General features: G+C 37.2%; 1 protein-coding gene across 1 annotated transcript in view; it reads left to right on the top strand.

The window, feature by feature from the left end:
• Window positions 1-15,956, top strand: part of ZNF148 (zinc finger protein 148) — a 250,394-nt gene that overhangs the window by 185,064 nt on the left and 49,374 nt on the right. Inside the window, exons 5-6 of the mRNA XM_006869373.1 lie at window positions 8,612-8,735; window positions 10,166-10,249. Coding sequence (XP_006869435.1) covers window positions 8,612-8,735; window positions 10,166-10,249 — 208 coding nt within the window. The remainder of the gene's footprint in view (window positions 1-8,611; window positions 8,736-10,165; window positions 10,250-15,956) is intronic.

Here is a 15,956-nt window from a genome sequence, read left to right as displayed (position 1 = left end):
ATTAATTGACTCAACAGCACTTAACAACAACAACACAATGTGATGGCTAAGGAACTCAGTGTAGTGGTTATGAATCGTGCTGCTAACCTCAAGGTCATTAGTTCTAAACTACCAGCTGTTCCATGGGGAAAAGATGAGGCTTTCTGCTCCCATGAAGATTTTCTACCTCAGAAACTCTGTACAGGGTTGTTATGAGTTGGATCCAGTTCTACAGCACCTAACAACAACAACAAATGTGATGGCTGGAGTCCTGGTGTGGTGCTGTGGGCTAATGTGCTGGACTGCAAAGCCAGTTTGAACCACAGGTTGGCAGTTCAAACTTACCAGCTGCTCCTTTGAAATCCTATCCAGGATCACTAAGGGTCAAAACCTACTCGATGGCACTTAACAACAACATCGTGATGGTTGGTGTGGTGCTGCAAGGTCTGTTTGAACCGCAAAGTCGGTGATTCAAACTCACCAACCGCTTTTCAGAAACCCTATACAGAGTCATTATGAGTTGGAACCAATTCAGTAACACTTAACAACAACAATAAATTTGATGGCTGGAATTGAGGTTGCCTTGGCAGAGCCAGGCCATACGGACCTTGTATGGCCCATGGGCTGGACATTCCCCACCACCAATCTATAGGACGAAAAAATTTTGTCTGTCTGGTAAGATAGCAGAACTTTTCTAGTTGAGATATATGCCAGGTTTCAGTCACTCAATGGCAGTGACCCTTGTAGAGTGGAAAATATCTGAAGTGAATAAATAGAGTTTAGGGCTTTGCATGATGAAAATTGGTAGACTATTAAAGATAATTATCACCATGTATATGTTTTTTATATAGGGAGTTAGCTAGCTGAGAATAGATTTGGCTTTGAAGACAAAAAAATTATCTATGTTGAACTATGAAATCGAGAAACCGTATTGACTTAATCCATTTGGTATTAAAAACTTTTCCTGTAAATTTTTATTTTTATTTTATTAAATAGTTAAGAAGAAAATTAAGGATGTTGAGCATTATTTACACTATTAATCATTGCTCTTGATAAAGCCTAATTTCTTGGTCTTCATAATACACCCCGTACTTCTTGCAATGTTAGTGACAAGAGACAAGATAAAGCATCTGGAAATGCTATATATAGTAAACATCTTAGGATTTAAGTTCTTCCATTATAAAGGTCTTCATTAAATCGACGTGGCATGTTGTTGTTGATAAGTGCCGTCAAGTTGATTCCCACTCATAGAAACCCTGTATAGGGTTCCCGAGGAGCAGCTGGTGGATTTGAACTGCTTACCTTTCTATTCAAGCCAACCTTGAGGCCCAGTGCATTATCTTGCATAGCTTCACTAGGATTCCAAAAAATATGCAAAGTTAATTTTTTTTGTTGTTAGGTGGAGTCCATTCGAAATCATAGTGACCCTGTCTTGGTATGGTGCTACAGGTTAATGCACTGGACTGCAAGGTCATTTTGAACCACAAGATCTGTCCTTCAAGTTCACTGGCCTCTCCTCGGAAACTCTGTACTGGGTCACTGTGACTCAGAACTGACTCAGTGGCACTCAACAACAACGGAATAAGGTTTACAAGTCTGTAAATCTTTGCAGGATCAGAAAGTCTCATCTTTCTCCTGTGGGATCGAACCACCGACCATGTGGTTTGTAGTGCAGTGTTTATCTTTTAGAGCCACTGTGCTCCCAGTTTGTATAGTGATGCAGTGTTCCTAATGTTGAAGGCAAGGTGGGGAGGGAAAAAAATGTTGGCATGCTAAATCTCTAAGACATTTAATTGGTACTCACATTTTTCTAAAAGACTATGAAAGTGTGTGAGCAACAAGAGAATATAAGTCTATACCAAAAAATTTTTGTTGCATTATTGTGCCATTTCTTGACCACTAAGCATCTTTGTTTTTTGTATTTCCATGTCTCTGTGGCACTACTTAGTGATATGAAGACCTTGACAAATAGAATAGTATCTCTTTTTTTTTTAATGGTTTATTGTGAATTATGTGATAGTTTACATGGGAGAACATTAGTTTTACATTCATCCTATCATGTATCGTTTCATTGCCATGGTTATAATCCCCTTCATGCATCATCAACCAACCAAAGGATATACACTACAAGCCTGCCCTTGGTCATCAGCACACAGCCCTTCTCCCTCTCTGGGTCAAAAGTCCCCAGCTGCTCCATCTCTCCATGTCATCATCTCTGCCTCCATCTCTGGAGTCACTGCTTCTCCGGGTAGGGTCCTGCTCTCCGCTCTTCTCCCTTGATGGTCCCAGGGACCTCCGCTCCTAGGCTGAAACGTTAATCACTCCCCTCCTTGCTACAAAATGTCTACCTTTACATTTCCAACCCTCACAAGCAGTCCTGAAAACATTTATTCGCAATTGTATCACAAGAGACCCACCCGCATTTCATTTCATCAGCCCTGCCTAGACAGATTTGATACTACTCACTGGAGATTCTACATTCCTTCATGCCCTCTGAATCTAGGTTCCCTCTTGAAAGCTTGTAAGCTAGTCACTTCTTACCTTTGTACCCTACCCCCCCCCCCCATTTTGGGTAGCCAATGTCCAAGTTGCCCATCCCTGTCTACTCTGTTTATGGAGGGGGGTGGGAATGATCCTTGCTGTAAGGATTTGTTCCTTCTTTTGAGTTACTGCATCCATAGGTGTAGGTCAAGTTCATCAAATTATATCAGATTACTCTTTTTTCCCTCTTCTTTCTTCTGGTTGAGCTCTGATTATCCAGTCATTGAAGTCAGGTCAAGTGGGTATTATCTGTAAGTGTGGGTGTTCTTGTACATATGCCCTCTCTTATAAGCCGGACACTTCACTCTCCACTCTAGTTCTCTGTGGCTGTCATTGATTATGGGTCCCCAGGTCTTGCCCCAGGTCTTGCCACATGGCTGGACAACCAGGTCTCCACCAGCTTCACAGGAGTCTATTGAACATTGTAGGCCTTAGCTTTGCAGCTTCATTGCTGTTTTTCCCTCACTTCCCCTCATTGGTGACGTAGAATAGTATCATTTTTAACAAACCATTTTACAAGAAAAATAGTTTTAAGCTATGAAAAATGCCTGGCATAGATAGCAAGCAACTATGTCCATAGACATTCATAGAATCTCCACAGTTTGCCGGACACTTACTTTTTGGATGCTGGGGTTATAGTGTGCTTAAAACAGACAAAATCAGGTGGATATATTTAGAATAGCTTACAAATTGGAAAGACCACTGATGTTCTTTTTGAGGCAAGATAAATTTTACTCTGTCCTTTAAGCAAAGACGCTTGTTACTCTGGCCTTACAACAAAAGAAGAATGATACATAAAATGCCCCAGAACTTAGTCTTTCTATCTTTGGATTTATAAAAACACTAGATTTTTCCATTCCCCCCCCCCCACCTTGAGGGCATTGGTAATTGTTTCATACATAAAATCTACCTTGAATTAATCCTTAAATCTATAATGAAATTACAGATTTTTCTAGCATTACCTCTAGTGCCAGAAAACAACAAGCTCTAGAACTCCTTAACTCTCTTTATAATAGGACTTTACACAGTCAGAGATTACATCCTTTTCACATTAAGTAAAGGCCCAGATTTGTCCCTTACAAAGACTTTTCTTACAGTTGCTATGCCACCAAAATCTATTGAGCTGCCATGTTTTTTGGCAATTGCATCTTGTCATTTGTTATCAACATGTGAAAAAAATACCTTGTGCTATCATGTTTTTAGTTTTTCTGTTATTTAACGTTTTTGTTTTTTGCTAGGAATGTTTTGAGTCATAGCTTTAAAAAATTCTGTTTTTCTTTTTGTAGTGTTAACTTTCATACTATTATTTGGCTTGGAAGGGTTGAAAAAATTTTAACTGAATAGCCAGAGATGAAACTTTCCATTCTCACTGACTTTCTTCAGGAAGCTGTGACCCCCACTTCCATTCTCCTGCCAAATGTTTCCCTCTCTAACTTTAGTGCATAGCCTTTGAAGCATTGTTGACCACTTTTGGCAGCTTGCCTGTAACTCAAATACTCTGTATAATTTGCATAATAATCACCATTGATTTACATACAGTATAGGCTCAACTGCCTTCCTGAATTTAAAGTTAAAAAAAAAAAAAAAATTAAAGCCTTTTTCCTTATTAATGTTAAATGCCTTCAGGTAGGTTCCAACTCTTAGCACCTGTATAAGGTTTCCAAATTGCAGCTGGTGGGTTTGAACTGCTGACCTTGTGGCTTGCAGTCCAGTGCAGATTCCAACTTATAGTGACCCTGTATAGGGTTTCTGAGGAGTGGCTGGTGAATTTGAACCACTGGCCTTGCAGATCAAATAGACCTTGTGCTCGAGTGCTTATCCTACAGTGCTGCACCAAGAGTCCACACCTACTTCCCTTTTCAACTAGATTTGAGAAGGGATTCAGAACTGTATAGTGAATTGTTGTTGTTAAGTGCTGTGGTTCCGACCCATAGCGACCCTGAACAGGATTTCTGAGGCTGTAAATCTTTACGGGAGCAGAATGTTAGTTAGATCCTAATTATTTTCTACAGACCTTTAAATTTCTTTAGATGCTTGACAGATTTCTCTGCCCTGTGTTGGACACAATTTCTTAGCTCCAACTCTATAATGCCCCCATCTTCAACATATTTCCCCTTGGCTTACTATGTTCCTCCAAATCTTACCCCCTCATTTTCTTTCCATATTTTACGTATTAAGCTTCCATCTGATTGCTCAACTCAATAAATGTTAAAATAGGGACATTTATCATTTACTCTGCCATGTGTCTGATTGTTGTTGTTATTATATGTCGTGGAGTTGGTTCCAACTCATAGTGACCCTGTACAGGGTTTCTGAGGCTGTAAATCTTTACAGGAGTAGAAAGTCTCATCTTTCTCCTGCAGAACAGCTGGTAGTTTTGAACTACATACCCTGATGTTCTCAGCCTGATTCGTAACCACTACGCTACCAGAGCTCCTTAAGTGTCTGATTAGAGAGGTGATTTCATTTCATATGCTGAATAATTACTTTAGTTGAACTATGAGAGTAAGTCAAACTGCATGGCTACAAGATCATAGAAATCTTTATTTAAATGTAATTTTATGCACGTATGTGTGTGTATATATATATAAAGCTGTTATTTAAAACTTGTGAAGATGGTGTTTTCAGTGTGGCACTTGTACTATAAACAGTCGACCTCAACGTCAGTTTCAACTGCAAGTTCGGCACTTAACTAGATGGCACTTAAAAACAATAATAATCACTGCCCTAAAGATTTTTGTACTCTTCGATTTGCACTACATTAAATGGCAGTTTTAGCATCCTTGAGGGACATATCATGTTCATTTTGAATGTTGTTTTTAGTTTGGGGAGCAAAACTCAGAGATGTTTGATGGATAGGGTAAGGTTTCATAGTGAAATTCTGATTAGCAACAACCCTTGCTAATCTTGAAGAATCAGTTGTGATGAAAAAAAAAAAAAAAAAAATTCCTTATAATTCCTTTCCTGACCAATGAAGTTTCAGTGTTCTTAAAATTTAATGATAAGTTTCTGTGATTATCCTGTGTCCTTTGGGGGGAAAAAAAAATCTATCAAGATGACCCCTTTGAAAGTCCCCAAAAATATTTGCCATAACTTTCTGAGTGGACCTCTCTGCTTTGAAATTAATTGGCCCAGCAGATCCCATTGGAAGCTAATTTGCTCTTTGGATTGGATTGTAAATCCAAGACTGGCACAAACCCCTTCTCCCATTATGATTCGTTTCATAAAATTATCTTCATTGGCTTCAGTCTTGCTTAAAAGATAGAAAGTTCAGTTCTTTGAGCTGGCTATCTTCATGCAATGCTTTTGGTAGCCAATGAGCTAAAAGCTTGCTGAGACTAAGATACTCGCTTAAATGGAAAGTGGTGAAACTTCTTAAGTTTCCAGTTTCAGTAGCTATTTCATCTGTGATAATCTTACACCACACGCTGTGTGGTCTTCTTACACCAGTTTCTGGACTTCAGTCACAGTTTCTTGATTCGTTAATATTGATGGTCTTACTGTCTTTGCATACTCATTTTTTTTTCTTCATTTTTAAAAAAATTTTTTATTGTGGATTGAAGTTTTATATAGACAAGATCATCAGTTTTACATTGGACAAATCGTACACTTTGTTTCATCTTAATTGCAGTCCCCTCCTTTTAACAGTTGTTGTCCTGTTTCCTTCCTCCCTGCGGTGGTGGTGGTGGTTAAGTACCATTGAGTCAGTTCCGACTCATAGTGACCCTGTATAGGGTTTCTGTGACTGGTGAGCTTGAACCGCCGACCTCGTGGTTCAAACCAATCTCAACCTTGATATTGAGTGCTTATTCTATGGCAACATAACAGGAGTTCCTGTGGTTACTCATGCATAAATATCCTCTTTTAAACTCTTAAATATTTGTGAAAGAAAGCCTCATATCCACTCCCATAGATATTTATCTTGTGTCTTTGTCCATGTATCTACACACAGAACACTGTTCCAAGGTTGTATATATATTATTTTCACCTCTATCCCTTTTAATCCTTGCATATCGCCCTGATTCATCTGTTTTCATCATTCTTCTGCCAAACTCCCTTTTCTTATATATTGCCCTCCCTGTTACCTGAGTTTAGCCTGGTGTGGCGCTGTGGGATAATTACTCGACCACTAGGTCAGTTTGACCACAAAGTCAGTAGTTCAAATCTACCAGTCTCTCCTTGGAAACCCTATACAGAGTCGCTATGAATAGGAACCAACTTGATGACATTTAACAACAACACTATGTAGCCAGTGAATTATTCTCCCCTCCCTCCTACCCCTGGTAACCATCAAAGAATAAAAGCCCTTTTTTGAATTTTTAATAGTGGTCTTAGCTGGTGAGCTTGAACCACCAACCTTGCAATTCAAACGACTTTGCAGTTTGATGCATTTGCCTACAACGCCACACTAGAACTCCTGTTGGAAGATAGATAGATAATTGTTAACACAATATGTTTGAAATAAACCAGTGGATATATGAACTGGAACCAGAGTTTTTTATATACTTTCATACATGGGACCTAGACAATAGTTTCTCTTCTCTGGCCTTGTCCTGGTCAGGCCCACAATGTTCTTCATCTTAAGAAACTAGGAAAATCAAGTTGTTGTTGTTTTTTTGTTTGTTTGTTTTGTTTTTTAATCCCTTTCCATATCCATCCCTAATTTGTTTACCTGGCAAATAATTTTAGGAATATGTTTTACAATACATTAGCAATCTTAGAATAACCTTAGAGAACTTAGACTGAACTAGACTCCCAAGTTTTACTGTTAATTACAGAACTTAGTTTCCTTTTCACCAAAAAAGAAAAAAAGTTTACTAAGAATTTATATAGTTTAAAAAATTGTTTTAAATATGTATAGTATAAACTCTCCCCCTCACCCTTATCTTCTTTATGGGGCTCATTTCCTTAGCCCTATAACTAAGGTTTATACTTTTTAGTATGTATCCTACTCAAAAGAGGAAGATCCCCCCAATGAGTTGGATTGGCCAGGTGGCAGCATCGATGGACTCAAGTGTGGCAACAGTAGTGAGGTTGGCCCAGGATCGGCCATTGTTTCGTTCTGCTGTGCATAAGGTCACTATGAGTCAGTGCCAACTCGATGGCACCTAACAACAACAACAACATCCTACTCAAAATAGTTTTTATGTATACATAAAAACTATTGTTATCATAATGTTATTATTAAGTGATTTAGAGTTGATTCTAACCTATAGCAACATAAATAAATATAAATATATGTTTCTCTATATATGTTCCTTTGTATAGCAAAAATACACACTTAAGTTCTAAACCTTGATCCCCTTGCCCCCACACTTAACAGTAAATTCTAGGGCTCTTCCCATATAAGTACGCAGAGAACTTTATTGTTTATTTTGCACAATTTAGTTACCCACTCTCTTGTGATGATATTTGTTGTTAAGTGCCTTCCAGTCTGTTCTGACTCATAGCAACCCTGTATAGGGTTTCCAAGGCTTTTTAAGTCTTCATGGGAGCAGAAAGTCTCATCTTTTTTCCTACAGAGCAGTTTGTGAGCTTGAACCAGAGACCTTGTGGTTCACATTCCAGTGCTTATTGTATGGAGTCACCACACTCCTTGTTATGGTTGTTGTTGTTAGGTGCCATCGAGTTGGTACTGACTCATAGCAACCCTTTACACAACAGAAAGAAACACTGCCCGGTCTTGGGCCAACCTCACAATTTGTGATGGTTAGGTGGTGTTTAAAATGTAGACTTTAATCTTGCTTTTGTGAAAATTTGAGCTTGAAAACGTAACAGAACTCTCATTGTAACAAGAGAGCAGAATTGGAAAGGCAGGGGCAGAGTACTAAGATTTTTCTTTAATTAGCTTTATAGAGTTTTATTAGTAATTTTTATCCATTCTGAATCACATTATACTTTTCTACCATTAATAATAACATTGCCAAGTTTTGTTTTGTTTTGTTTTGTTTCAAAATTACTTAGGGAAAAGTATTTCTTTTATAATTTTTGAGACCATTGTTTGCATTTTAAAGGCATTATCTTTTTTATAGATTAGTATTTTAAAACTACTTTCTTTTGTGTTTGCCTTTTTTTTTTTTTTTTAAACTAGATCCTTACAATAAATGAGGATGGATCACTTGGTTTGAAAACCCCTAAGTCTCATGTTTGTGAACACTGCAATGCTGCCTTTAGAACGAACTATCACTTACAGAGACATGTCTTCATTCATACAGGTATTTCTTGAATTAAAATGGGCTTATAGACATTCAGGTTATTATCTTTGCTGTTTTCATCCCCGTAAATGTTATCCGTTTCTAAGACCATAGTTACCCTAACATTCTAAGTCAGTTATTTATAGGCCAGAGTGTCAGAACAGTTGAATTTGAAAACAGAGAGCATAGATGTGCAAAATTAATTAAATGGCCTGGATCAGAACAATTAAATGTCTTAATTTGTTCCTTTCAGTTAGAAAAATGATACAAGACTGTAATGTTAAAAGCCTGTTAGTATTCATTTTTCTATGCAAGAGTTTGCCAAGTGATGGCTGACATCATGAAGTTGTAGTGAGCAGAGCTAAAGTCTGATCACAGATTTAGGAGAAAAAGACTAGATGTGTAATGTGAACTAAGGACTTCAAAAAAGAAAGACTGTTGGAGGAGATTTGACAAATTAGGAAAAATGTAGTATCCCAAAAACCAAAAGAAGAGAGAATTTCAAGAAATGGCTACGATCAACATCAAAACCTTCAGGAGGAAGGAGTGGGATAGACAACTGAGGAGAGAGGTCATTGAGGAGGTTATGTATAACTTTTGGAAGAGTTTAAAGGCTAAAAGCACAAGTGGATGGTGAGGAATTTGAGACTTTGCTTTGCCTACTTTTAAGAAAGTTCTGTGGTTGTAGGGAAGAGAAATTACTAAAGTAGGAGTGGTTCCGGATGGTAGGAAAGTTTCTCAGCTTAAATGGAACCTAAGATTATTTAAAAGGCTTTAGCAAAAAGAGAGCTCTGGTAGTGTAGTGGTTACCAATCGGGCTGCGAACCTTAAGGTCAGCAGTTTCAAACTACCAGCTGCTCGCGGAAGAAAAATCAGGCTTTCTACTCCCGTAAAGATTTACACCCTTGGAAACCCTGTACAGGGTTGCTATGGGTCGGAACCGACTTGACAGCACTTAACAACAACAACAACAACAGCAGCAGAAAGTTTGATGAGACAGGATTTTCTTTTTTCTAAGATATACAGTTCTGAAGGTTCTGAAGAAGATATAAATGAAAGAGAATCAAGGGATACTTAGGCATAGAGAACAGGACGGGTGCATCTTCTTCCAGATAAAAAGGAAAAAGGAATACTTAAGATATACTAGAGTTTTTTTCCAGCCCTGTGATTTTATAAAATTAAGTTTTAAATTGTTTGTTTCCTCTTTCCCATAAAGGATATAGATCAAATTTAATCTGATTTTTGTATGATTTTGGTAATGTGAATTCTGAGATGTTTGGGGGAAATTTGAGAGGAATAAACTTTCATTAATGAACAGTATCAAAATTTTGTTTGAATAATTTGGAATTTCCCCAGATCTGGGTTTGTACTATATATTTTTCCTCAGAAATAGTAATTATAAACTGTTGTTTTATCCAGTAACTAATTTATGGATGTGAAATTATTTTAAGGTGAAAAACCATTTCAATGTAGTCAATGTGACATGCGTTTCATACAGAAGTACCTGCTACAGAGACATGAGAAGATCCATACTGGTGAGTGTTGACACCCTTACTATGGTCATTAAAATTACTATTGCAAATGTGCACAAGACTAATAAGTAGCAACAGTATGTTGCCACTTTCATTTTGACTATAAATCGCATCTCATCTTTTTCTTCCTTTAATAAATCATTGTTAACTATTAAAGCTTGCCTTTAGTGTCTTAAGCACAATAAATTGTTTTGAAATAAAATTTCATAATAACTTAAATATACTCTTAAAATGACTAAGGAAGGAGGCATTTGTGAAATAACTGTTCCTTAGATGTTTAAAGTAGGTAAATATATTTATACATGTTAGTTTAGGGGAGAAAGTAAAAATACGTGAGACTGAAGTAGAGGTGCTGTGTTTTTTTTTTTTTTTACACTTCTCCCTATATCATGTACATGGTTTACTATACCAAGAGAGACGTAACCTTTAAAGAATGAGAATTTCCATTTTCTCAGTCAAGTTGTTAGTGATTAACCATCAAATATTGGGAATTTTCATTTTCTCAGTCAAGTTGTTAATGATTTAAAAACAAATAATTTGGAAGGTGACTGCATTATAAAATTTAACATTTTAAAACTTAAGTCTCATTTTAGAGTAAACATTTGTATTCATTGTATTCTTACTGATAAGTGTAAAACCAAGTTTTGTAACTCCGTGATTGAGTAGGCTGTTAAATTTTGATTTTTGATACTTTAAGTGTAGTGAAACATGTTTCTTTAGATTTGATTCCCAGTAGTTTGTCAGTGAATTTGTACACCTTTGATTCTTGTACAGATTTGATGCAATTGATAATGATGGTGATATTATCTAAATATTGAAAATGTTGAAGTTTTTCTTATTTCTCTATGTAAAGTACTTAAGCGCCTGCCCAGTGTTGTTCTATAGTTGTTTTCTCATGGGTACCTACAGCACCTGAGAGGAGATCCTTGGATAGTGTGTCATATAGAAATAAGTTTTTTTACCCAGTAACTTTCCTTCAATTTCTTTTCCTCCAACTAAAATGTCTGAAGGTGGCTGGTGTACTTAAATAAAAATAAAATGGCACAGCACATCCATATGCCTTAATGTTCTACCTTGTTTCTTCTTTTCAGTGTTATATTTAAAAAAAAAATCATTTTGCACATATTCATTTCAGTTTCTTTCATAAGTAAACATTCATTACTTTTGTTATTAAAGGGAATATGAAAGGCACTGTTAGAGAATGAACAACTTTATGGATTTTGTGTGGCTTATAGATAGGCGTCCTGGTGTGGCACTGTGGGCTAATGCATCAGACTGCAAAGTCATTTGAACTGCAAAGTTGGTGGTTCAAGCTCACCAGCTGCTCCTTGGAAGCCCTATACTGGGTCACTATGGGTTGGAATCAACTCAATAGCACTTAACAACAATAACATAGATAAATTTAAATTTCTATACAATAATTGGATTAGATGAAAACAAAAGTGGTCAAATATAGTTTTGTTTATTCTTAATAGCTACTAGATTTTGTTAATGTATCTCATTCACTCAGTAGGAATTTACTGAGCCCCTAGTATATTTCAGGCACCAGAATTACATATATATTTACAAGGCATCTTATTTGGAATGTATACTCTGAAGGGGGAGACAAACAAACACTGTATAATAAGTGTATAGCATTTCATACACTAAATGCTGTGCTGCACTGAGGAAGAGACAGATGTGCTGTCTGTAGAAGGTGACTGAGGGAAGGCATCACAGGAAAGCTGTGTGAGGTTAAATATGAGGTTGATAGCGACCCTGTATAGGGTTTCCGAGGAGCAGCTGGTTCAAGCTGAGCTTGTAGATCATACCAACTTTGCAGTCTAACACATTAACCCACAACACCACACCAGGACTCCAACACGAGGTTAAGGGGCCTCAAAAAGTTTGTGGAAAAATTCCATTATCTTTTAATAACATTTTCCCACAAATTTATTGCAGTCCCCTTGTGTGTGTGTATAATCTAAAACATAATCCTTACTCTTACTGTATTCTGATATTTTCTGTTTTCTTCTAGTGAATTCTTTTTTAAAGTCCTGGTCACAGTCCTGCAATTCCTGTTTAGAAAAACAACTGCTCTAGTCCTTGGGGTATCTTAGATTTAAACAAGGTGTTTTGGATAGTTAAGATTTATTGAAAATTTGATAAGTACCAGGTATTGGGCCAAATGTTTTGTTACATATCTCATTAAATTTCCACAATATCTCTAAAAGGGTGCAACTTATTACTATTCCAATTTCTTATATAAGGAAGTAGTATGCATGGCGAGACTTTCCAGAAGTATTTAATTTTCATGGTATAAACAGTTAACCAAAATTTTGGATCTTCCAGTCCACCCTGAGGTACTTTGGGAGAAAGGCCAGCAGTCTATTTCTGAGATATCAGTCATTGAAAACCCATGGAGCAGAGTTGTACTCTGACATATAAGGGGTCGCTATATGTCAGTCATGTAGCGCTGTGGGTTAATGTGCCAGACTACAAAGTCATTTGAACTGCAAGGTCAGCGGTTCAAGCTCACCAGCTGCTCCTTGAAAACCTTATACAGGGTCGCTGTGGGTCGAAATTGACTCGACGGCACTTAAAACAACAGCATGTGTCAGTGAACTTGACAGCAACTGAGTTTAATAAATGTTGGAGCCAGGATTCTAGCTTGTCTCTCAGGCTCCAGAGTACACGTGTTGAAACCACCAGCTGTGCAGAATGAGATCAGAAATAGGAAAATATTTTCATCCTTTTGAGATTTTCTTGCTATGCCACTTATTGTTAAGTGCCATCAAGCTGGTTTTGACTCATAATGAACCCTGTATAGGGTTTCCAAGAAATGACTAGCCATCCAGTGCCACTAGAACCACTGAGAACAAGTATATGATAGATTTCCTTTAGATTTAATGTTGTTAGGTACCATTGAATCAGTTCCGACTCATAGTAACCCTGTGCACAGCAGAATCAACTACTGCCCAGCCCTGTGCTATCCTTAACAGTTATTGTTTAGTTTGATCCCATTGCTGCTGCCACTCTACCAGTCCATCTCATTGGGGGACTTCCTTGTTTTCAATTACCCTCTTCTTTACCAAGCATGATGTCCTTCTCAAGGAACTTGTCCCTCCTAACGACATGTTTAAAGCACAAGAAACAAAGTCATGCAATCCTCACTTCTAGGGAGCATTCTTGTTGTACATTTTCCAAGACAGATTTGTGTGTGCTTCTGGCATTTCATATACTTTCAATATTATTTTTCAGTACCATAATTCAAATGCTAAAATTGTTCTATGGTCTTTCTTATTCATTGTCCTACTTTCACATGCATACGAAGTTATTGAAAATACCCATGGCTTGGGTCAGGCACACCTTAGTCCTCAAGCTGACATCTTTTCCCTTGGAGACTTTAAAGAGGCCTTGTGCAGTAGATTTGATTTATTAATTGCTGCTTCCATGCGTGATCTTCATCAGTAAGTTTTTAAGTCCTTTCATTTACAGTAAGCAAGATTATGTCTTCGGCATATTGCAGGTTGTTAATGAATATTCCTCCGATCCTGATACTATGTTCTTCATATAATTTGGCTTCTCGGATTAATTGCTCAGCATACAGATTGAATATGTTTAGTGAAAGGATATAGCCCTGGCAGACACCTTTCCTTATTTTAAACCATTCAGTACTCCTTTGTTCTATTTGAACAGTTGCCTCTTGATCTTTATATAGATTCCTCATGGGCATTATTATGAAGTGTTCTGGAATTCACATTCTTCGCAATGATATCCATACTGTGTTTTGATCTTCAAAGTCAGAAGGCTTGCATAGTCAATTAAACACACGTAAACATTTTTCTGGTATTCTCTGCCTTCAGCCAAAATACCATCGTTTATCAGCAATGATAACCCTCATTCCATGTCCTCTTCTAAATCTAGTTTGAATTTTTGACAACCCCTTGTTGATGTACTGCTGCATCTTTTACTGCAAATTTTAAATTTATCTTCAGAAAACCTGTAGGTTTAATAACATCTAAAAGGATTAGAAGCAAAGGCAGGAGTTGTCTGGAAGAGAACTTAAAAATTTAAAAGAAGTTACAGAACTGAGAGAAATATAGGCCAAAGCAGTCACTTTGGTTAAGTTATAAAGGAAAATTTCTTTTGAGAAGAGATTCAATTTTGCCCGATTTTTATTCACCCTTACATTTGGACGGGGAATGGTTTGTATTTAATTGCATTCTTGTTCTTATGGACGCTTTTGAAGGTATCAAAATAATTTTGTGTTATAATCAAGATACTTATAACTATAACCTATCTGGGAATATATATGTAGGAACTCAAATGTTTTCCATAGTTTATAATTCTATCCTGTTCTTTCTTTCATGTTCTAAATGGCTTTAGGCATTTAGAAGTTTGCCCATGCCAAGGCTCTACTTCTCTGTAGTCTTAATTTAAAAGAGTACATAGAAATAGATATAGCAGCAAGAAAATATAAGCACTGGAGTGCCAACTACAAGGGCAGCAGTTCAAACGCATAAGCTCCTCCTTGGAAACACTATATTTAGTCACTGTGAATTGGAACCAACTTAACGTCACTTAACAACAACAACATCTGTTTTTAAATTGTCAGGCAGGTACCGAGTTTTCTGTCAAGTGATCCTCAAAGGTTGTATACTGATTAAGAACTATTAGTTCTTTCCTCATAGCCTGCCTCATCTGTTTAGGAATCGTTATTTTGTGCCATCTCCTGTCCCTTGTACCTACACACCAAACACCTAGCTTGATTTTGGTTTGAATAGAAAACCTTTTAATTTGGTTTGGATAACTTGTCACTTAATTATTGAATGATGCAGAAAGCATCAAAAGAAGAAGGAAGGAATACACAGAGTCACTGCATCAAAAGGAAATGGTTGATATTCAACCGTTTCAAGAGGTAGCCTACCATCAAGAGCCAATGATACTGAAGGAAAAAGTCCAAGGTGCATTGAAGGAATTGGCAAAAAAAAAAAAAGCAAGGCACCATGAATTGATGGAATAAAAATTAAAATCTTTCAAGAAATTGAGGCAGCACTGGTGGCACTCACTCATCTGTGCCAAGAAATTTGGAAGACAACTATCTGGCCAACTGATTGGAAGAGATCTGCATTTGTGCCCATTCCCAAAGAGAGATGACCCAATGGAATGTGGAAATCATTGGACAATTTCTGTGATAGCCCATACAAGTAAAGTTTTACTAAAGGTAATACAGAAACAGCTGCAAGGATACATTGACAGAGAATTTCTAGAGGTTCAAGCCGGATTCAGAAGAGGACGTGGAACGAGGGATATCATTACTGATGTTCAGTGGATCTTGGCTGAAAGCAGAGAACACCATAAAGATGTTTACCTGTGCTTTATTGACTTTGCAAAAGCTTTAGATTGTGTGGATCATGACAAGCTATGAACAACGTTGCAAAGTATGAGTATCCCGGAACACAACACTGAATGGTTTCAAATTCAGAAAGCTGTGCGACAGGGTTGTATTCTTTCACCATACTTATTCAACCTGTATGCTGAACAGATAATCTGAGAAGCTGGGTTATATCAAGAAAAACGTGACATCAGGATTGGAGGAAGACTCATTAGCCTGTCGATGATGATGTTACTGATGAAAATCAAGACCACAACCTTCAGTGTGGATTGCATCTCAATGTAAAGAAAACAAAAATCCTCACTACTGGACCAATAAACAACATTCTTAGCA

The sequence above is a fragment of the Chrysochloris asiatica genome, unplaced genomic scaffold (assembly GCF_000296735.1).
Source record: "Chrysochloris asiatica unplaced genomic scaffold, ChrAsi1.0 scaffold00130, whole genome shotgun sequence".
In the NCBI taxonomy this organism is placed as follows: domain Eukaryota; kingdom Metazoa; phylum Chordata; class Mammalia; order Afrosoricida; family Chrysochloridae; genus Chrysochloris; species Chrysochloris asiatica.
This window is presented reverse-complemented; position numbering and strand designations above follow the sequence as displayed.